The sequence below is a fragment of the Apostichopus japonicus genome, chromosome 11, assembly GCF_037975245.1.
Source record: "Apostichopus japonicus isolate 1M-3 chromosome 11, ASM3797524v1, whole genome shotgun sequence".
In the NCBI taxonomy this organism is placed as follows: Eukaryota; Metazoa; Echinodermata; class Holothuroidea; order Aspidochirotida; family Stichopodidae; genus Apostichopus; species Apostichopus japonicus.
The window spans coordinates 12,344,594-12,369,008 of NC_092571.1; the positions used below are offsets into that span (position 1 = coordinate 12,344,594).

Below are 24,415 nucleotides of genomic sequence, written 5' to 3' on the forward strand. Positions count from 1 at the left end.
CCAGACACCATATTTTTCCACGTTCATTGTTTCCATAACTAGTTCTCATTGTACTGTGCTGTTTTTTGTGTTTTTTGTTTACTATCCATATACCAACTACTATCGGTTCTCAAACGAACTTCCGAAAAAAACAAAGCGGTGACGTCACGCAACAAACCCAGCATGCAATGTTGTTGGATTCCGCTGAGACGAAATAACATCTTTAACCGAGATTTTACTCTTTCACGTTCTCTAATACTAAACAAAATCTACATTGTCCTAACGGCATCGTAAGCATTCCTACCACACACCACAGGGCAGCTTTAAGATTTCTTCAAGTTTACCTGTCTTCAACTACATTGCACTCAGAAAGTATAGTAATAAGAGATCAAATACTTTTAAAATTAACATTTTTCTAAAAACCTTCTGCAGGTGATTCCCAAACATTTTGGCTGCGATCTCGCTCTTTCAAATTTCTTGCCAGAAATATTTAGAGGGGTCAGACTTAGACCAGGAAGTGGTTTTTGGAGGGGTCAGATTTAGACCAGGAAGTGGTTTTTAGAGGGGTCAAAGTTAGACCAGGAAGTGTTTAAGTGAAACAGAATGTTGTTAAAAGCAAGGTTCAATAGGTGTCAACATTTGAATTTTGGTTTTTCTGACATTTTTAGCAACAGTGCCGAGGGCCTTTAAAGGTGCAGTAGAGGTCCTGGATTCTTTATGGAGTTTGTATATTACACTAGTTTTGAAGTGGGTTTAATTTTTTTGGTTTTGATTGCCTTTTTCATCAAAATTTTCAAAATATTACTCTGTCAGATAAATTAAGACACCGTCATGGAATCTTTATCATCATATGATGATCAAGTTAATTAAAGGATTCTCTTCAATTCTACATGTTTCATTGTCCAGATGTTTGTCAAATCAGCCAGCATCAAATTAAAAAATACAAACCCCCTGAAACCAATTAAGTTTCCTAAAATTGTGCCCTTTTTTTGACATTTTCAAAAAATACTTGGCTAGTCATATTTTAGTTTCTACTCGTAATAAAAATTTGACTAAAATCAACTTTAATGTCTACTTCAAAGGCACACATGCTTTTAACATTGTTTTGTAATTAATTCTATGACAAAAACCAGTCCCGAACAACAGACTAAGAGGGCGATTTACAACTCTAAGTTGACAGGTACATTATTACTTGCAAGCATCCAAATATGTTACTTCAGTTAACATCAACATGTTATCTTCAACATGCTACTTTCAGTTAACCTTAATACATTCTGTGACTACAACTCCTATTGTGACTTTAAAGCATCCAAACATGTCACTTTCAAGCTACTGTTAACCTTGACATGTGATGTATCATCTTAATGCGTTCTGTGATCATAAGTTCTCTTCCAACTTTTAAGCATACCTGCTGGCCTTACCTCCCCCTCCCTCCCTCCTCCCCTTTCACATAGACTCTACATGTACATAAAATTCTAATAAGATTTGATCAGCCAGTGACAAAGGGAGTTATAAACTTCTGGTGACAACATTGAATGTTACTCGTGGGTCACCTGGTGGAATCCAGTAGGTTTCTAGTGTCATCTAATTCCGTAGCTAAATCTTCGATATAGTTTGCACTGGAGTCCTAGAAAAAAAAAACAAGAGTAAATGCAATAGGAGACATACAGTATCTCAAATTTGGAATTCATTGCACAAGCCATCTGTCAGTGGTAATTTGAGCTTGCTCATTTTTAAAATTTGTAGGTTGCTATTTACTAATAATGTGTAAAAGCACATTCTCTTACACAGGCTCTTGAGTGGATTATAAGCAGTTTGCTAACAGTATTGTTTTATTTTTTATTATTAATCACAAGAACAGCCTGATAGCCTAAAAATGTCTACTATCGACTATCCGGTGAGCCATGGCACGACATACTTTCCATCTTCTAACATGACAAGCTTACAAGATGAGTCATTTTTGCTTATTTAATAAATCTTAAGAGTCCATAATTTTAATATCTTTCTTAAAATCAGAGCAAACAAATCGGGTACGTGCGTATTGGGTGTGTGGAGGGTATAATTTGCTCGTTGTGTCAACATGTAAAACTGATTTAAATTACCTCTCAAAGTCAGTCGGGCCCCAAATAATCAGTCCTTTTTAAAGGATCAAAAACTCAATTAATGACTTAGGGTTGAGATGTCATTTATGAATTTCTCTCGTATGCATATGGGTTGTTCTATTCTTTGAGCCTTGAACACTTTACAGAGTAGATATCCCTATGCATTATGAATTTTTCATTATTAATTATCTAAATTTGAGGATATAGTCTGACATTAGTCGGCTTGAGTTATTAGAATTTATGGAACAATGGATTAACATTTGACATTAAGACCATACGTCACCGTCAATTACGCCTTAAAGAAGCATTCCAGAGATTAAGCATAATTTTATTGGTGAATATCTTGAAAATGGTTTATACCTGTAGAAACATTACCAGACCTCATAATTTAAAATCTCTCCTTTTTTGTTTTAGACTATAAAATTTCAAATCGAAAATTCTGCATAAAAAGTCATACTTTATCCAAAATACCATATTGTAACATTGTGCTAGACATTTCTTCTTGATTTTTGGTTAAAATCTTGGTGAACCTTTCTTGGTACGATATTTCTTGATTATGATAGTATTTAAACACAGCTGCATTGAATTCACTTCTTTTTTTTTCACCTGCCACAGTTTATTATAGAAGGAACAAAATGAATGTTGTTTCCATAACCGAAAAGGATGTCTCAAATATTATATTGCATGGCTTATTAAATTACACCTGATACCTCCAAATTAATCCATAAAACGTTATCGACACAAGAATATCTAGATATTTGAGAAACCCTTCCAATTTAAACTCCATGAAATTTAATTTTCTTTCTCCTCGAGAACAATAGAAATATTAATTGGAAGAGAATGAGCATCATTTTGATTTATAGTGCAATATAAAATATTAATAACTAAATTTCACATATTTTGAGCCTAAGAAGTGTTGGAGCGGTGACTGGGGTTTCCTTTTTCCTTTACTTTTCTTGCATTTAATGCAGAGGGGTGTAGGTGGGGGGGGGGGTGGGGGTAAGGGGATAGGAAGGGAGCAGGAAATGAAGGACATCCATAATTCACGGGACTTGATATGGCCCTAATCTCTTCGAGATGAGAGCGTATAACTTTTAGAATTAACTTTTCTTCTGAACTGAATCAAAACAAACTCAGGTTGCAACGATTTTTAATAAAAAGTGAAAAATTCCTTCTTAATATCAGAAAAAAAAAAATGCTGCAATTGCAATGCCAAAGGATGATAGAATCAGGAATTTTTTTTTTGCTGACATAAGTGTAAGAATATTCTTCTTCTTGTTTTTTCCTTCTTCAGATAAGTCCTGCTATAATTTATCCCCTGCCTTTGGTTAATATCATAAGTTGATCGTAGTTGCACTTTGCATAGTTTACGGTGCCAAAATAGCTGTACATCCCTTTGTGTGACATATCCTATGTTTGCAATGCAAGATGCGAGTGTCATTACCATCGCTCAGTTTGACAAAATTTCCCTTTTTCGCTTTAGAAACCTGTGTCTTTGTTAGAAACCTGTACTTTTGTTAGAAACCTGTGGGATTTGTTAGAAACCTGAATTTAGTTTATAATCTATCAAACACACTAATCCTTTAAAAATGAAAATATAAGTACAGAAAATTCTTTGAATTTAAACTCTGTGAAATTTAAACAAGAAAAACGAGGGGGAAAAAAAAACAAGAGAAAACAGGCAAATTGGATGAAAAACATGACATTGGTTATTCAAATTCCCCCGTTTTACTCCATCATCCATACGCTCATCTGGGTTGACATTCATGACCCTAATAATCCAGCCGCCAACATTACTTTGAGGTTTTCTTATTACCTCACGAATACCTCCTCTAGCCCCAAACGAGTTTCTAACTCCCCACTGAGATGTAGCAAAGAGAAATGCAGTTTTATAAATAACCAATGAGAGAGACAGTGAGAGAGAGACAGATGTATTATTGTTCAATTCCAGAAACCTCCAAGAATATTGATTGAGTTTTTCTACGAGATTAAACCGGGTGACTCTGAACCTCGCAGAATGCTCTACGGAGAGTGACACATTTTACGCAGACTCCCTCCTTTTTCTTTGCGACTTTCTCCATGCCAAACTTTGGGGTCATCGTCAGACACGAGCAACAGACGTCTTTTCCGAGGGGAAGCTCCCACTGACATTCCGTTTATACCCTGTCTGATCTTCCCGATTCCAAAAAAACTCTGGAAATAAGATAAACATCCACCCACCCAGGCATGCAGGCGGACAGGCAGCCACCTTTGGTACAGTACCGATGCATACAGCCTTTTCTTGCTCCTACATATCGCCAATTTCCCAGAGAGTGACTGCCAAGGAAAGAGACGCTGGCATCCGATACGTACACAAGCCGGGGACTTTGAAGTCGCTTGTGATAACAGTCATCCTTGTCAGCTGACTGGTACCCAACTTGTTTTCACACTTTCGAGTGTTAAATTCGATCATTCCCGGGACTGTGTACTTTTGCCCGAGGGCGCGATCTTAACACAGCGGGATGGATGGTTTTAACAAAGTTTGATATCAAAGAAGGGAATCGATCCATCCACAGAGTAAACCGAAAAGACATGGGACATTAAAATAAAACATTGCAATATCTGTAAGAAAACCATGAGATGCTGCAGGATGTGTGGTTTGATAGTTTTTAAGGTGAACATCTTCAAAACCGGAACAGCTTTTGAAAAATTGCTAGCACTAAATTCTTTCCTTCTTTCTTGGACAATGACACAAGTGTAACTTGTGACCTACAATTCCACCTAAGTTCATCCTTTAAATTTTCCAGCAAATACAGTTTAAAAATAAAGGAATTCTATTCCATTGTAAACTTTAAGTTTTCCAGCAAATGCAGTTTCCTGAGCAAGTAATAAAGGAATTCTATTCCATTGTAAACTTTACGTGACCCCAAAATACTTTTGTGCGTTTTTCCCCCTAATCTCAAGAGAAAAGAAACTTGAAATAAAAATGTCCTTTATGTAAATTTACTTCTCAAATTCAAATGTATTAAACTAGATTTGGTCAAATTCATACCCTACATTTTTACGGGATGTTAGTATCAAATAATTTATGAATATCAAACTGTGCTCTCTCCAACCAGTATGTCAAACTTTTTACACACCGCCCCCAACTAGACGCGACACAGCTAAACTCGGCCGATGTAACCTAGTTTCCGATACCATAGAGATCCATAGTCTCACGGCTGGCCACTACAAACCGAAAGACAGATAAACGCACCCGAAGACTGCGTCTGTGCCCGGTTGACGACTGGTGCTCGTCCAAGACAAGTGCAAAATTATTTCTGGTGATCAGTTAAACATTTTTAGACTGGGCAGTCTAAGTCTCTGCACATTGAGCACTGCCGATCATGAAAAGGCGACGTCTTCAGTTTTTCCCCGGACTGAAGTACGACGTGACTTGAAACTGTCAAAATCTCATTCGGTCGTAATCTCAAGCACCGAGACACTGCCCGACTATTTTTTATTTTTCCACAGAGCGATGCCTGAGTCAAGTCGGCTTGTGATCAGTCAGGCAGCGGGCCGCCGGCCGTAGAGACATTTGTCTTTCACATCTGTATTTCTTTCTTGTATTTGTTGGGTACATGTGTGAGTTTGTAAGCATGTTCACAGTTCAAAACTATGTACATTTCCGTCGCTGAAGCACGGGACTTTCCGAGGGTTGCTGGTTTATAGATAAAATCTGATCCTTGATAATAATTTCTTTCCACTCTTCCGACCAAGCTTTCTGCCAGAATTTTTTCTCTCCTCCGCCTCTGCCTCCTCCTCCTCCGTTTGGCTCGTATAGTTTAAAACTGAGAGGGGATCTCTGGTTACGCCGCCATATCAAGGTAGTTTGGATTATATTTGCCAGCTAATCTCGACAAAGAAATCTTTTAAATAGTGGTTCTGCCAGCCACTTGGGTTGAATAGTTTGGTTGGTATTTGTACCTGACTTGCAATCCCCTAGTTAAAGGGGTATTCCGGTGGCTAAAAATGACTGATATATACAAATGTAGCTGCAGCAAAACCCCGCATCCGCATAATATTCGTACAGCGAAAATATTGATTTTTTACAATTTGGTGATATTTGGTAAAGAAATATTTGCCATTATGACATCACATAATCACCCTTATTATGATCTACTCCAGGGAACATCATGGGGTTTAGCCAATCAAACTAATTTCCATTCAATCAACTGTATCTTGAGTTAGGGGATAAGATATTGAGATGGTGTTTTCAACCAACACTGTGGAAATATATTGTGCCATATTGCCGCAATATCTGCCACTGGAATATCCCTTTAATGGTTCACACACCACCACCACCCACCGCAACCACCCTCCACCACCACACCACCCTCCACCACCACACCACCCTCCACAACCACCCCACCTCAACCAATAGGCAATACTTTCTTTACATTTTCCTCATCGCACCAAATTTCACTTACCAACATGTTGTTGTATTTCTTTTCCATGTACGAGGAATGGTCTCTCTCGGCCTGTACCCGTCTGGCCAGGAATTGCATCTGCGACTTGGACTCGATTTTATCCTTCTCTAATTCGCCCGTCAACCTTCCGAGAGCTACCCGGCTCGACTAGAAGATCCAAAGACATTTAGAAAGAAAAGAAAAGAATAAGAAGGGCAAAATATGAGAACATAGCGCAGAAAGTATAGATAGGATTACTCCAAATTATGAGTAAGATGGCACAAGGAATTAGTGCCAGCAAAATCTACCTCTGAAAACGTATTTATTTTATAATTATTTTAATATTTATTTTTATAATATTTTAAACCCTGTCTGCTGCATCGAATGCATTTCGTGCTTACATGGTTAAACATTCAAGGAAAGGCAAGATTCATGAACAGTATAGTCCACCACAAATTGTCCCCAGCAATTAGATTCGGGTTCACTTTGTAAATTATGAAATGGCAAATCATTATATCTAACTTATCGGACACATCAGTTTTTCTCTGGAGGATGTTATAGTCCGGGGGAGGGGGGGAGGGGGAATTTGTTTCTTATTTTTAGTGTAACCAAATATTTCTTTAGCTATGCCGGTTCTGAAGACATTCAGCTTTTAAATAAAATATATCTGCAAAATGGGTGGAATGTTGATTTAAGACTAAATTAATGATGATGTCGTTAATAGGAATAGACAACTGTGGTGACCACACAGAACTCTCCTTCACATTGAAGGGTATAAAATTAAAATACACGGTTTTTGGGATAAATTGATGGGAAAGTTTTAACCCAACAGGAAATGCAAGTTCTTACATCTTAACCATCTTTATGTATTACCTTACAATAACCTACCGACTACTTCTCAATAGAGAGATTGCAACCCATCAAAATAGGACACCCTCTCCTACAGTTTTGATTTCTCAAGATTGAAAGAAAACGAGCATGTAATTAACAAACATGTAATTAACGATGCCATTTTGGTCCCCAATGACTCGTATTCCAGATACTTTGTCACATTGGTATTTGAACAAAATGTAAAGAGCCCCCCAATGGGGGGGCTTTCGATATTTCGATATATTTCGATACTTTCGATATTTACGAATAAATCATCTCCTCAAGACATAGAACAAACATGTTTTCCAGAACATTGGCATTGGTTCAGTTTCACAGTACCTCTCAAACTGACATTCCATACCTTACAAGGTCCGAAATTAGTCCAGTTTACAACCTATAACCTACATTGACCCAATTTGTACCCTAGATACTACCTTACCCTTGCTGGTACCTTATGATAAACATAAGACCCGGCAGGAATCCAAAAATCCATGTTTGACCCAGTTGATAGGGTTATGGCTATTTGATTTACCATTATGGTTTGGTAAGCGTTCCGCATATCTTTCAATATTTACTGATGTTATTTCAAATGACATGGATCAACTAGGTATCCCAGCACAGACACTGACCCAGTTTTTACCCAGCACCCTACCTTAACCTTGCTGATACCCTAGAACAGACACTGACCCAGTAAGTACCCAACACCCTACCTTAACCTTGCTGGTACCCTGGAACAGACACTGACCCAGTTTTTACCCAACACCCTACCTTAACCTTGCTGATACCCTAGAACAGACACTGACCCAGTAAGTACCCAACACCCTACCTTAACCTTGCTGGTACCCTAGAACAGACACTGACCCAGTAAGTACCCAACACCCTACCTTAACCTTGCTGGTACCCTAGAACAGACAGTGACCCGGTAAGTACCCAGCACCCTACCTTAACCTTGCTGGTACCCTGGAACAGACACTGACCCAGTAAGTACCCAACACCCTACCTTAACCTTGCTGGTACCCTGGAACAGACACTGACCCAGTAAGTACCCAACACCCTACCTTAACCTTGCTGGTACCCTGGAACAGACACTGACCCAGTAAGTACCCAGCACCCTGCCTTAACCTTGCTGATACCCTAGAACATACACTGACCCGGTAAGTACCCAGCACCCTACAGTACCTTAACCTTGCTGGTACCCTGGAACAGACACTGACCCGGTAATTACCCAACACCCTACCTTAACCTTACTGGTACCCTGGAACAGACACTGACCCAGTAAGTACCCAACACCCTACCTTAACCTTGCTGGTACCCTAGAACAGACACTGACCCGGTAAGTACCCAACACCCTACCTTAACCTTGCTGATACCCTAGAACAGACACTGACCCAGTAAGTACCCAACACCCTACCTTAACCTTGCTGGTACCCTGGAACAGACACTGACCCGGTAAGTACCCAGCACCCTACCTTAACCTTGCTGGTACCCTGGAACAGACACTGACCCGGTAAGTACCCAACACCCTACCTTAACCTTGCTGGTACCCTGGAACAGACACTGACCCAGTAAGTACCCAACACCCTACCTTAACCTTGCTGGTACCCTGGAACAGACACTGACCCGGTAAGTACCCAACACCCTACCTTAACCTTGCTGATACCCTAGAACAGACACTGACCCGGTAAGTACCCAGCACCCTACCTTAACCTTGCTGGTACCCTGGAACAGACACTGACCCGGTAAGTACCCAACACCCTACCTTAACCTTGCTGATACCCTAGAACAGACACTGACCCGGTAAGTACCCAGCACCCTACCTTAACCTTGCTGGTACCCTGGAACAGACACTGACCCAGTAAGTACCCAACACCCTACCTTAACCTTGCTGGTACCCTGGAACAGACACTGACCCAGTAAGTACCCAGCACCCTACCTTAACCTTGCTGATACCCTAGAACAGACACTGACCCAGTAAGTACCCAACACCCTACCTTAACCTTGCTGGTACCCTGGAACAGACAGTGACCCGGTAAGTACCCAGCACCCTACCTTAACCTTGCTGGTACCCTAGAACAGACACTGACCCGGCTTAGTACCCAACACCCTACCTTAACCTTGCTGGTACCCTGGAACAGACACTGACCCAGTAAGTACCCAACACCCTACCTTAACCTTGCTGATACCCTAGAACAGACACTGACCCGGTAAGTACCCAGCACCCTACCTTAACCTTGCTGATACCCTAGAACAGACACTGACCCAGTAAGTACCCAGCACCCTACCTTAACCTTGCTGGTACCCTGGAACAGACACTGACCCAGTAAGTACCCAGCACCCTACCTTAACCTTGCTGATACCCTAGAACAGACACTGACCCAGTAAGTACCCAACACCCTACCTTAACCTTGCTGGTACCCTGGAACAGACACTGACCCAGTAAGTACCCAGCACCCTACCTTAACCTTGCTGATACCCTAGAACAGACACTGACCCGGTAAGTACCCAACACCCTACCTTAACCTTGCTGATACCCTAGAACAGACACTGACCCGGTAAGTACCCAACACCCTACCTTAACCTTGCTGGTACCCTAGAACAGACAGTGACCCGGTAAGTACCCAACACCCTACCTTAACCTTGCTGGTACCCTGGAACAGACAGTGACCCGGTAAGTACCCAGCACCCTACCTTAACCTTGCTGGTACCCTGGAACAGACACTGACCCGGTAAGTACCCAACACCCTACCTTAACCTTGCTGGTACCCTGGAACAGACACTGACCCAGTAAGTACCCAGCACCCTACCTTAACCTTGCTGATACCCTGGAACAGACACTGACCCAGTAAGTACCCAGCACCCTACCTTAACCTTGCTGGTACCCTAGAACAGACAGTGACCCAGTAAGTACCCAGCACCCTACCTTAACCTTGCTGGTACCCTGGAACAGACACTGACCCAGTAAGTACCCAGCACCCTACCTTAACCTTGCTGATACCCTAGAACAGACACTGACCCAGTAAGTACCCAACACCCTACCTTAACCTTGCTGATACCCTAGAACAGACACTGACCCAGTAAGTACCCAGCACCCTACCTTAACCTTGCTGGTACCCTGGAACAGACACTGACCCAGTAAGTACCCAGCACCCTACCTTAACCTTGCTGGTACCCTAGAACAGACAGTGACCCGGTAAGTACCCAACACCCTACCTTAACCTTGCTGGTACCCTGGAACAGACAGTGACCCGGTAAGTACCCAGCACCCTACCTTAACCTTGCTGGTACCCTGGAACAGACACTGACCCGGTAAGTACCCAACACCCTACCTTAACCTTGCTGGTACCCTGGAACAGACACTGACCCAGTAAGTACCCAGCACCCTACCTTAACCTTGCTGATACCCTAGAACAGACACTGACCCAGTAAGTACCCAGCACCCTACCTTAACCTTGCTGGTACCCTGGAACAGACACTGACCCGGTTAGTACCCAACACCCTACCTTAACCTTGCTGGTACCCTGGAACAGACACTGACCCAGTAAGTACCCAGCACCCTACCTTAACCTTGCTGATACCCTGGAACAGACACTGACCCAGTAAGTACCCAACACCCTACCTTAACCTTGCTGGTACCCTGGAACAGACACTGACCCAGTAAGTACCCAACACCCTACCTTAACCTTGCTGATACCCTAGAACAGACACTGACCCAGTAAGTACCCAGCACCCTACCTTAACCTTGCTGATACCCTGGAACAGACACTGACCCAGTAAGTACCCAATTGGAATACACATTGACGCACCATGGAATACACATTGACCCTGTAGGAACCCAAAATTTTCAACCTACCCTTATAATCTGGTAAGCTCTCTGCGTCTGTTCGTCAGACTTGAACTTCTCTTGCCGAAGTTCTCTGGCCTGTTCCTTGACGACCTCCCGGAGGGAACCTTGCTCCTTTGTTGCCTCTCCTAATTCTCTCTGCAATCCGGTATATTTCTTCTGAAACCAGCTGTTAGCATCCTGTATATGGGAAGAAATCTGCAAGCAACAAGACGAATAGACAGATATTTATTCAGCCAATCATATAAAAATACAATGGAAATTGGTTGATAACAAGAGCTCAAAACATTAAAAATTGTAAACAACAAATAAGACGTATAATAATGTACATAGATATGAAAACGTTCCTATAAAATATTAAGATGAAACAAAATATAATATGTACCTACAAAATATTAAAGCGTACAAAAATATATAAATGACCTCATGTCCAATATAAAGTCTACAAAGTTTAAAATTGTTTGAATGACAATAAAAAAGAGGAAAAAAAAGGAAATGTAAGAAAAAGTCACACAAAATAGTTACAATCCTGCATTCGGAGAACCCACCACATACAGTATTTTTGACAATTTACAATTAAATCTGTTTACGGCAATGCTAACACACAATGGTATGACTTTTAATCCAAGGGTGAGCAAATTTTTGGAAAGTATGTTATCTTACCTCGTCCGATTCAGCGCTGAATTCAGCTAGTTTCATTTCTAATTTAGAATTGTGTAATTCGGCCTCCGTCAGTTTTGCCTTCAGAGAAACGTTTTCTTGCTGCAGTCTGTTGTCCCCGTCGTTGGCCAGCTTTGTCCTAGACGATAAAATATATTAGTCATCGGTAAAACGGTTAAAACTTACTAGGATGAGTATAATCATTCAGCCCCTGCTAGGACTGAAACTTCAGGCCCACTGACTTTGACACATTCTCTTAATACACAGGCTCTTTAGTGGATAAGCAGTTTGATAACAGTGTTGTTTTAGTTTTATTAGGATGAGCATAACACAGATATCACGATATTTAATTAAACCACACCTTGTACTAAACAAACGTCTTTCAATAGTTTTTTTTTTTTTCCAATTTCCATCAGAAAAACAGAATGAAATATTGCAGAAAAAGGATAAATTTAGACTTGAAGCTAAATTGATCAAATGTCCAATAGGGTTGTGCGGGATCCCGGTAGTCAAGTGAATCCCGGTATCCCGATCCCGGTATTGACTAATCCCGATCACAGTGCAATGTGTAACTACTGCCGGTATTGGGGAAACAACCGGTTATTACATTCGTTTCGGTATCATTCCCGGGAATACCGGACATAATAAAAATATCTACGTGTTACTATTTGAAATAAAGAAAACAAAACACGATTTTCTTCTGGTTTCTGTGTTTCTTAGTTTGAATAATATCTGACCAATTTACGTACTGGCCTAGACCTATATATTAACGAATCAACTTTTCACGTAGTAATTTGAACCTAGGCTATACCAAATATCGAACGTTACTTGCGCTCAGCATGTTACGGGACCTCAAAGTTATTCTGAAATTTTCGTTATTTATTCTTCCTTCAAACGATGATTGTCAAGGTTCCCATGTACAAAATCTTACTCTTATGCATTTCACCTCATTTTGTTATAATAATTATAACGATTTAATCAATTTTGAGCCAAAACCGCAGGGAGTATATCCAGTTTAAATCCATCTTCGCACGGGACTGTATATTATTATAGCCTAGGGTACGGTACAGGTACACACAACAGTTCAGTACTTGAGATTTGATGATGTAATGAAATGGATTCGTTTATTAATGCGGGGGGTTCCACGATGTCATTTATATTTATCTTTCGCAACTTTTTGAATTTTTAAGATCTTTTGTACGAAAGATTGATATTGTACGTATTGAAAGTATATTTTCTGGAGTAAACAAAAGCCGATTAACGATATAAATAAATCTGTACTATTCTTATGTATGTAGTTTATAATCCCGTATTTATGTAGCCCCTATGTAACATTCTTATTGTCTGAAGTTCCAAACACATGGTGACTTGTTGTTAGTTAAAAACTTTTCATTGTGAACTTTTGAACTTGAAGGGGTTGCCCTATTCCAATATCATGGATTAGTGGGGAACTCCCAGTTTATGTTTGTGTACGGATTACAAGTTTAATCCACGTGCGAACGTGTTAATCTAATATCGTACGTCGAGTATCAATGAAGGATGGTGTGGGTTGCTTTTTTCCAAGGTTTGTGCTTTTCTTTTTGGAAGTGTTATTAAAAAACAAAGGCCCTAATATAGCGTGTTAGTTTGTTTATTTTTTTTTATGAACGTGCGTGTAAGAGTATGTACATAGCCTAGGCTATGCGTATTGAATGTATGACATTGACAGTCTCGTAACTAAGTGCTTTGAACCGTAGATGAAAGTTGAAGAAAATACCGGTTGTAGTTACGATACCGGGATTCATGTTGCAACACTACCGGTTGTGTGAAATCCGACTACCGCACAACGCTAATGTCCAATATATAAACCTGTATCTAAGACCTCAAAGGAGAAGCAACATCCCTCCACCAAGATAATTTCAATTTCCTTAAATTTTACCCTTTCTCTCTTTTGAATTAATAGCTTACCGTCGATAATCTTCAGACTTTTGAGATGTCTCCTCAATTTCTTTCTGTAACTGCTTAACCTGTTTCACGAACGCTCCGATCGTGGTCGTCTGTTCCTTGTTCCTCTTCCCGTAACTTCTCTTCAATTCCTGAAAGTCCGCCAGACGGTTCCGCAGCGAATCGTTGTCCTGCGTCAACGCGGCATTCGCCTCCCTCAGAGGTCGATAGCCCTCGGACTGAGCCTTCTGGCGCTTCACCCTGTCCTGTAGTTTGGTTTGAGCCTCCAGTAGCTTTGTGACCTTCTCGTTCAGCTCGGTGTTTGTCTTCGAGAGGTCGCTGACTCTCGTTGCCATCTCGCCGTGCGCTCTCCTCAGACTGACCAACTCCTTCTGAGCCTGTTTGTTCACCAGCGACTTCTGAGTTATGAGCTGACTCTGGAGGGAATTTATTCGCTCCCGCAGGGTCTCCGCCTGATATTCAGAATCCACTTTCTCTGTTTCTCTGTTTTGAGATTCAAAAAGTCTGGTGTTCAAAGTCTAAAACATTATCATTTACGATAGAGTGCGATGGAGGGATGGGGTGCTTAAAACCAGTAAACACCAAAATCCACTTTCTCAGTTTCTCGGTTTAAAATGAAAAAAGTCTGGTGTTGAAAACCTAAAACATCCTTGCTAATGATAGAGTTGAATGGGGGTGGGGGTCGGGGGTGGGCTGACACCAGTCAACACCACCTAATAAACTTCTCCACCTAATAAGCAGTGGCTTAAATTTATTTAACCACAGGGCAAATTTTTATGGATTTTTCTCTACTGTAGTTGAAACCAGTTCTTAAATTTTTGATTGTCTGAACAGGCAAATTAGTAGTCTGAAAAATGTAGCAAAAAAAAAAAAAACAATGATAAATGTATATGTACACTGCAGGACAGCTGTATAGATCTGTTGACTTCAACCAGCTTTGGGCTAATAAAATTCTCCTTCAGCTGGGTGGTCAAAGGACTACCAATAGTTTTCTTTTATATCAGTATCTCCAAAGTGATGGAGGGTGATATCTCTTCATCATTTTACCTACTGAATATGGGGGTCTTTATTAATTATGATGCAGCTGAATTTGACGTAAAAACAACTAAAACTGTCAGAAAACCTCCACAGCTGACTTTGTTATTCCAAACAAACATTTGGTCGTCTCCCGGACGACCATTCAAAATCTGCTATGACCCACCTTATAAAACCCACCTAGTACACAACACCTAATAAACACAATGATCTAAATTACACAATGCCTCATAAACATCACATTGTCACATCACCTTGCAAGCATCATCTAATAATCAACACCTTATAAACACCATCCTTATTGTCAATGCCTTATAAAACATTACCTTTAACCACCTTACAAGAATTATTTAATAATCAACACCTTATAAAGTTAAACACCATCCTTATAGTCACTGCATCATAAAACATTACCTTATATCATATCACCTTACAAGCATCCTTTAATAATCAACACCTAATAAACACCACCCTTATAGTCACTGGGATATCATATACCACCTTACAAGTATCATCTAATATCAACACCTAATAAACATCACCCTTAAAGTCACTTCCTTGTATCATATCACCTTACAAGCATCATCTAATACTCAACACCTTATAAACACCACCCTTATAGTCACTGTCTTAAAAAACATTACCTAATATCATATACCACCCTTATCATTAAATAATCATAAGTAACATCAGTAATCATAAATAATCATATCATAAATAACCATAAGTATCATTAAATAATCACCTTGCAAACACCACATACTATTCTACACCAAATAAACACTATGATCTAACTTATGTAATGCCTCATAAATATCACATAACTACATCACCTTACAAGCATCATCTAGTCAACACCTTATAAATACCACCCCTATAGTCACAACACCTTAAAACACCACCCCTATAGTCACAACACCTATACACACCACCCTTAGTCACAGCCTTTAACCTAATATCACATACCACCTTACAAGCATCGTCTAATTATCAACACTTTATAAACACCACCCCTATAGTCACAACACCTTACAAACACCACCCCTATAGTCACAACACCTTATAAACACCACCCTTATAGTCACAGCCTTATAAAACATTACCTTGTATCACATACCACCTTACAAGCATCGTCTAATAATCAACACCTTATAAACACCACCTTTATAGTCACAGCACGGTATAAACACATCCTCATAGCCGCTGCCTTATAAAACATTACTTTACATCATATATACCATGCACCGTACATTCTTCATCACATTTCTGATGGAGTACAACAATGTTACAAACATTATCTGAATACAAAACACCACCTTATAAGCAAGACACTTACACAATCCAACTGAAGTTGCCACACAATAGTTGAGCTTAACTTTTAATAGGTACCCTGATATTCTGTCATGTAGTAAAAATCTCTGTTAACCTCACATTCCTACTGAGTTGCATCGACCTTGACTATCACATTAATTTATGGTCAATTCTGTGGTGACTCGCATGACATTTTTACTAAAATTCCTCTCTATTTGATATCATGAAACAAATAAAGAACTTACCTGGGAGAAAAGCATTCATTCAGTCAGTGAAGGTACGCCTTAATGCTTACAACAGTAGAGAATTTTTTCTTATACCTCAAGTATTGGGGGTGAAATTGGCGAAAAAACTAAAGGTGACTCGCGTGACAGTTACTATTAGCAAAAATCAGAATGCACACACAAATGTTCGATTTCTTATGTCTTATTAAAATGTTTCCAATAACTTTTTATACTCATACCGAAGTTGAAAAACACCTCTACCTCAATTGCTATGCAACTTTGAAAATATGTTGTAACACATGAAAATAACGATGAAGATGTATTGTGACTCGCGTGACGAGAAAACATGACTCGCGTGACGAGTTCACTTTTCGGATAGTTCTAGACCAAATGCAGTAGTGAATCGAAGGTAAAGATCTTGCATAGTGAAATATAACATTCATTGGTCAAGAAAGTGTCCAAAAGGTACTTCCCTTGGGAATGTCCAGATGATATTAATGTCCCCGAGTTACCCTCATGACTGCAGACAGTAGGTAATATCCTGTACGGGTAGTACAGTTGTTCAGGCAATATATCTTGTCAATTAATATTTATAACAATTATTTAGTCTGTTGAAGTCACTCATTTGAAAGTTATAGAAGAAACGTCTATCAAAATGTGATTCAAATTACCATTCTCATTTGTCATATTTGAATAATCCAAAAGTGTAATATTTGAGAAGATACTGTACATTCGCTCATACAGTAGGATTTTGGGAATGATTGTGCAGTTAATATAAGGTTGTCAAGTCACAGCACATGGCATTGCCAGATACAAATGTAGATTATGTTTTTGTATATTACTAAAAAATCAATGACACATGCTAACTTTCCAAATGTGGTGATAAAATAGGCATATTGCGAATAAATATTCATGAATTTAAATTCTGATATTTCAAATGAAATTATTAAAATTAGTTTAATTAGGTGTGTTCAAGTTGCCTAATTAAAGAGGAATGCATATATGATATCTTTAATCAGTGATTCATTCATCAAATTATATTCATCCCTGTAATTTTCACACAGTTAATAAGTAGAAACACTACCTTGAATTAATGTGACCCGCGTGACATTCGTAAAGGGTGATTTTCCGCAAAATTTGAATATCTTCTGAAAAGGAAAATTCAGTAATCTTTTTGGTGTCTATGTGAAGACTTGATATTCATTATTTGGAGTAAAACTATTGTGCAGGCAAGGAGAAAAACAACAAAAACAGTCAATTTTGTGACTCGTGTTAAATCGAGGGTGTTTTCAATTCACCACTGTTGTCTAATGCCTTGATGTCGAATAAAAATTAAAGCTATTAAGTGAGCACTATGCTATAGCAAATATAATTAGTCCAACACACAGTAAATAGGTAGGAACACTATCTTGATTGACGTGACTCGCGTGACGTGACTCGCGTGACATTCGTAAAGGGTGATTTTCCGCAAAATTTGAATATCTTTTGAAAAGGAAAATTCAGTAATCCTTTTGGTATCTATGTGAAGACTTGATAATTATTTGGAGTAAAACTATTGAACAGGCAAGGAGAAAAACCCCCAAAACAGTCAATTTTGTGACTCTGGTGACAGTAAATCGAGGGTGTTTTCAATTCACCACTGTTTTCTAATGCCTTGATGTCGATAAAAAATTGAAGCTATTTAACATAGCACAGCCTACTGTAAGTAGAAAACAAACAATCTGATATTAAAATAGGAAACTTTTTTTCAATAACACTATCCTTTATGACCAGGAAACTTAACACAATTGATGTGACAATATCGTTGTACTGTTTCACTGAACATGCAGTTACCGTCTAAGGGGTTCACCATGTTATCACGAGTACTATTCCAGAGGCATCTAGCCTACCCACTGTTGGCAAGACCACAGGTTTCATTTCTTTCGAGGGAAATCGAGGAAAGTACCATCATGCGTTGTCCATTCAACAGTTCATCCTTACAGGTAGATTTTAATAAATGTCAATATTTCCATTTTGGTTTCGATGATAGTCGTAACCTATTGTACATGCAGTCATGCAGATGGATGTGTGTAGATGTTTGTGTGGTGTGTGATGCCTTGCTTGTAAACATCGTATCTCAAGAAGGGGAGCTTGGAACTTATATTTGGTGAGTAGGTGTACCACAATGAGTAGAAGAATTTGTTTATAGAGGAGGTCAAAGTCATTCTGGTCACCAAGGGGCCAAATAATTTATGTAATGTAAATGTAAATAAAATCTTATATAGCTCACTACTTGCGATGCATCTGTGCGCTTTACAATCTAGAAAATACAATGCCATAAAACATTAAATAGAAAAAACAGTAAATACATATACCATCTACAGAAATATACAGGAATATGAGATCGAAAAACTATTAAAAGTACTGGTGAAGCGTAAAGCGATAAAACAGATTGACTACAAAATCTACAATTTGAATGCTAAAAAATGATAATTTCAATTGGAGTTAGAACCTAAAAACCAACACGACAGAACAATATAAAACAGATAAAACAGGAATATGAGATCGAAAAACTATTAAAAGCACTGGTGAAGCGTAAAGCGATAAAACATATTGACTACAAAATCTACAATTTGAATGCTAAAAAGTGAAAATTCCAATTGAAGTTAGAACCTAAAAACCAACACGACAGAACAACATAAAATCTAAAAAATCCTAGAAACCATCTTTGTAGTACTCTTGAAAGAGATGCGTTTGCAGGTGTGACTTGAAGGAGGTGAAGTTCGTGATCATACGAATTCCTGGAGGCAGCTCGTTCCAAAGATCAGGTGCGGCGACCGAGAATGCTGTAGGGCGATAGTGCTTCTTGTTATTGGTGTTGCGCGGAACGAGAGTTAACGGCTTAGAGCGAAGGGCGCGTTTGGGTGTACCCGAGGTGTGATCAGCTCAGACAGGTATGACTGACTAGGAGAAAAGCCTTGTTTTTGGTTGAGGTCAAAGGTCATATGGGGTCACCAGGGGTCAAATCCTGAAAACCTTGCAAACACGATATCTCTAGAAGGGATGCTTGAATCAATCCCTTATTTCGTGTAAAGGAGTACCGCATTTTAAAGTAGAAGAAGCCTATCGTTTTTTTGTGGAGGTCAAAGGTCATTTGCAGTCACCAGATGTCAAATAGTGGAAACCTTGTTTTATAATCTATTGATCTCCAACCGACCAGCCTATTAGGAAAACATTTGCATTACGCCTCATAAGAATAACTTGCAAAGTAAGATATGAATTAGTCTGCAATGAAGGTTAAAGAAGCTTGACTGTGCTTCATGTTGATCTGTTTACAGTCTCCAGAATATGAAAACTCACATGGACTTGTTACCAAAGAGGAGGCCGTAGAGTATCTCAAGACCGTCCTAGAAATACCGGAGCCTGTCACCATGAGAGAACAGAATGCCTACGACCTTCTCTGCGAGGTCCAAAGACGGACTAGATTGACGCAGCCTTTCAACAATGTAATTTATCTCCAAGAAGGTATTAAGGGTCCATCTCAACAAGAAAACAAAGACATAATGAAAAAGAAACAAGGTGGGGGTTGCCTCTGTATCAACTCGTTCACCAGAGCCGTCCTCGAGGTTATGGGATACGAGGTCTACAATCCTGGAGCTTCTTTCCCAAAAGAGAGAACGAGCTTATACGAAACCCATCTTGGACTGGTTGCGAAAAATGTCACACACGAGGGCAGCCTTCACCTCGTAGAACCTGGTACGGTACGTCCCATCGTGGAACCCATCCCTCTGGACTTTCACAGGGTCTCACCTATCTACCGATTAATTACTTCGCAGGTCAGACTCTTCAAGGATTGTCCTACGGTAGTGAAGCTGTGCACACCCGTAGTAGTTCAAAGCGGTTTAAGAGAGGATGCTAATATATACATGGAAGAAGGACAGGCCTGGAGAGCGTTGATAACGTACCATTTGAACCAGCCGCCGAGTCTTGAGACCTATTATAAAATCTCGGCAATGCTTTCCAGTAATCCCGAGATTTTACCGGGTTTAATGCACGGTGTGTTCATCATGGGATTTTCAGGAAACTTGTGGACCGAGATTCGAGGGAACACTTTTATCCGGTACGACAAAGACGGAAGAAATATATACCGGAAAATGGAGAGCGATGGAGAAATTATAGATACTGCCAGGAAATATTTCCCACAGTATTCTGAATCAGACTTGAAGAGAGCCATTGATTGTTGTCGCAATTATAAAAATAGCAAATAGTTTCATAATGTTGTGATATTAAGATAAATGGCAAATGTCATGCCTTTAGGTAATGCCTTAGCTGTTATTATCTTTTCCACATGATTAGATTGACAAACTTGGCAACTCTGAAACTAATTCTGTTCATAAATGCAAGCTTCCTAATGAAGGAGAATGACGGAGAAGTTGACGACACCACAAGGAAACATTTCCCACAATATTCCGAATCAGAGTTACAGAATACTGTCGACTGCTGTAACAATGTTGCCAAGAGTCTGGTCGATGCGTAATCTTTAAATACCAAAAAATGGAGATTGACGGAGTTGTTATGGATAACGCAAGGAAACAATTCCCACAATATTCCGAATCAGAGTTAGAAGAATACTGTCGACTGCTGTAACAATGCTGCCAAGAGTCTGGTCGATGCGTAACCTTTTAATACCGAAAAATGGAGAATGACGGAGAAGTTGACGACACCACAAGGAAACATTTCCCACAATATTCCGAATCAGAGTTACAGAATACTGTCGACTGCTGTAACAATGTTGCCAAGAGTCTGGTCGATGCGTAATCTTTAAATACCAAAAAATGGAGATTGACGGAGTTGTTATGGATAACGCAAGGAAACAATTCCCACAATATTCCGAATCAGAGTTAGAAGAATACTGTCGACTGCTGTAACAATGCTGCCAAGAGTCTGGTCGATGTGTAATCTTTTAATACAGAAAAATGGAGATTGACGGAGTTGTTATCGATAACGCAAGGAAACAATTCCCACAATATTCCGAATCAGAGTTACAGAATACTGTCGACTGCTGTTACAATGCTGCCAAGAGTGTGGTCGATGCCTAATCTTGTAAATTAAAAATTAAAATGAGCATGGTATGCTCATAACTCTACTTATTTTTGGTAATGTTTTGTAAATTATGTGAAACTTTATTTCTCTTCTTCATTATCTAGATTTTTTTTCCACCAAAAACTCAATAGAAATCTCAGCTCATTTGTTGAGATCGACAGGCCTATCAATAATTTTGGCATTCTTACTGTTCGGAGTATTCGTGAACCACGACGATGCATTACCCATCTCCTGTACCTACAGGACTCAAGATATACCGTTGCCTAAGAACTGGTATTTACATTCTTGCAGTGCGCCCCCTATAACCCTCTCTAAGGTCACTGTCCTCCTCCTCCTTCTAAATCTACCACTCAGAAGTACACAAGTGTCTCTAGCAGGATTTTTTCAACCTCTGTCTCTCGCCTGTGTTTTTTTTTCATTCTTGGTGGACTTTTTTAGAGTCAGGAAGGAGATTACTTTATTAAGGTTTTGCCTACAGCACTGCTTTAAAGTATCCTTGAATTTTCAATGTTTTTGAACGACGCATGTATTTGTCCCTTTTAGGGATAGCCCCCTCGCGTGTAGTTTGTTGTACGTGTACCGGTTGCTTGAAAGCTACTAAGAGAGATTAAAGAACCCCATTCTCCATCAATGCGGTGCAGGGATGGTCAACCATGTTGTTTCAAGACCTTATTTCCCCAATTTAACAAATATACCGGAAAAACTCTCCTTAAAAAACAATGCACAGCGACCAATTCGAAAGGTTCAGAGAATCTGGTTGTGGACAAGGTTACGAAAGGGGGAACTAGTGGTAGGTTTTCATTAGGGGGACGGGGGTAAGGGTGGGATGCTCTAACTGCTACACCACGCCTTCACCACTGCTGTGATATGTATTTTAGGCAAATCTGTATATAAATGAGATTAAAGCATTTGTGGTTTTTATAGAGAAAATTATCAGGCTTATGGGGTGCATTGTTTAATATGTATATATATATATATATATACATATGTATATATATATATATATATATATATTTATACTTATATTTATATATATATATATACATATATATATATATATATATATATATATATATATATATATATATATATATATGGAAAATAAATTTTATTGTTTAAACTGTCATCCAACGTCTCCTGTTACCTATGTTACTAAAATGCGATTATAATTTTTTCAATGTTTATACTGTAATATAACTATATAAAAGTTGACTTTATACCTCACAGATAAACTCAGTAACAAAAGTTAAGAATGGTTCAGAGGTCTTTCGTATTAAAGTTAGATAACCCGAAAAAAACAAAAACACAGAACGACACTTCACCAAAGCATATACTAGTCTGAATTACAGATTGATTGAAAAATGACATTTGAGGCTTACCCAAAAGCCTTGCAAAGTTTTTAACAGTACAGAGATGACTGTGATGTCACAGATTTGGTTTACAAAACCAATTTTAGGGCCTTTCCTTTGGAAGTACTGTAAAAGGGGAAGGGGTGGTAGGTAATATGATAAATATCAGATTCCTCACGGGAAAATCAGGCCAGACATACTTTGTGAGGCATGCCAATTTCCTGAAGCCAAGCACCTGGAAGCATTGAGGGGGACAACTGACAGAGTGTGACGGGGGGGGGGGGAGGGTGAGAGGAGAAAGGGGGAGGGGGATGTGCAAGGTATACCTACTTTTTCTCTCTGAGTATCTGGTTCTCCCGTTTCTGTCTTTGTAGTTCCTCCTGGAGGTTACCTAGGGCAGCCTGCAACTGGGAGTTAGTCCCTGATAATTCCTCCAGGGCATCTCCCATCTTGTGGTTATCCTCTTGAGTTGAACTTAATTCTCTCTGAATGGACCTCACCTACATTGAAGGGAAATACCAAAACAAGAAATTCTGTAATAATAATAATCATAATAAAATAAGAATTTGTAAAGCGCTTTTATCCAGTAAAAAAACTGCTCAAAAGCGCTGTAGGAGCAAAGTACCCAAAATGGACACAACAGTTATTAAACAAATGGATACGCATTCATGAATAAGAACGTCTTGAGTTCTTTCTGGAAAGTTGACACATGCTGGATTGTTTTCAGATGTAATAGGAGGCTGTTCCAGAGCTGTAGAGCTGATCTAGCAAAGCAACGTAGATTTAAGTACCTAAAAATAGGGGTGGGGTGGGGTGGGTGTGGTGGGGTGGAAAAGAGTCATCACCGAGGGCACACTGACAGCTTGATTAAAGCTACAATTTTCATACCAACCAAAGAAGATTCTGCAAAAGATGTCTGGATACCTCCTGAGCCTACCTAATGACACCATCAAGGTTACAACATCATGGTTTGTATATTGCTGTTAAGTGTTTTCTCATAAACATTCTTTATAATTATCTTAACCATGTTATTGTTTTACCTTTGCTAATGTTTTTAACCATTCCGATTGTCTTCCCCTTGTTATTCTTTTTGTCTTCCCCTTGTTATTCTTTTAAGGCTACTTACTGTTTTAACTTGTTAACTTGTTTTTAACTTGTTTTTATTTTCACCATGTTATTGTTTCACCCTTGCTATTGTATTATCCTTGCTATTGTTTAACCATTCCTATTGTTTTACCTTTGCTATTGTTTTACCCTCGCTATTGTTCTCCCCTGCTTTTAAAGCTTTGTACTGTTTTAACTTTGCCATTGCTAAAAATCTTGTTTCTATTTTAACCATGTTATTGTTTTACCCTTGCTATTGTTTTATCTTTGCTATTGTTTTACCTTTGCTATTGTTTTACCCTTGCTATTGTTTTCCCCTTCTTAAAGACCAACTATGGAGACTTTTCGATGAACATAAAATCCCACCATTTTTCATGTATGTAATCCTTAACTGACTCCAATTACATTGCTGTAATTAACTTTACCAATTTCGGACGTTAAATAAGTGAAAAATGGGACGAAAAGTCAGCTTCTATTTCAGACATTC

The 24,415-nt window shown here is 39.2% G+C and overlaps 2 protein-coding genes across 4 annotated transcripts in view; one reads left to right on the forward strand and one right to left on the reverse strand.

Moving 5' to 3' along the window:
- Positions 1-1,022: 1,022 nt before the first annotated feature.
- LOC139975666 (uncharacterized) overlaps positions 1,023-24,415 on the reverse strand; it is a 44,152-nt gene continuing 20,759 nt past the window's right edge. For 2 of the 3 annotated variants that reach the window (XM_071983760.1, XM_071983762.1), the window contains exons 15-20: positions 23,155-23,324; positions 13,827-14,306; positions 11,883-12,018; positions 11,229-11,417; positions 6,530-6,676; positions 1,023-1,606 (exon numbers count right to left, since the gene is read on the reverse strand). In XM_071983760.1, the coding sequence (XP_071839861.1) occupies positions 1,529-1,606; positions 6,530-6,676; positions 11,229-11,417; positions 11,883-12,018; positions 13,827-14,306; positions 23,155-23,324 (1,200 nt within the window). In that variant the 3' untranslated portion in view covers positions 1,023-1,528. Of the gene's footprint in view, positions 1,607-2,081; positions 2,116-6,529; positions 6,677-11,228; positions 11,418-11,882; positions 12,019-13,826; positions 14,307-23,154; positions 23,325-24,415 lie in introns of all 3 variants that reach the window. The other variant, XM_071983763.1, reaches the window with a different exon arrangement.
- LOC139975667 (uncharacterized) lies at positions 12,093-22,126 on the forward strand. The gene is made up of 3 exons (XM_071983764.1): positions 12,093-13,443; positions 18,223-18,375; positions 19,711-22,126. Exons 2-3 carry the CDS (start codon positions 18,244-18,246, stop codon positions 20,638-20,640), a joined length of 1,062 nt encoding a protein of 353 aa, XP_071839865.1. The 5' UTR covers positions 12,093-13,443; positions 18,223-18,243; the 3' UTR covers positions 20,641-22,126.

Coding starts and splice junctions, on each gene's coding strand:
- LOC139975667 (XM_071983764.1), top strand. CDS start 18,244: ATGTTATCACGAGTACTATTCCAGAGGCATCTAGCCTACCCACTGTTG. Junction 18,376..19,710: donor TCAACAGTTCATCCTTACAG/GTAGATTTTAAT, acceptor ATCTGTTTACAG/TCTCCAGAATATGAAAACTC.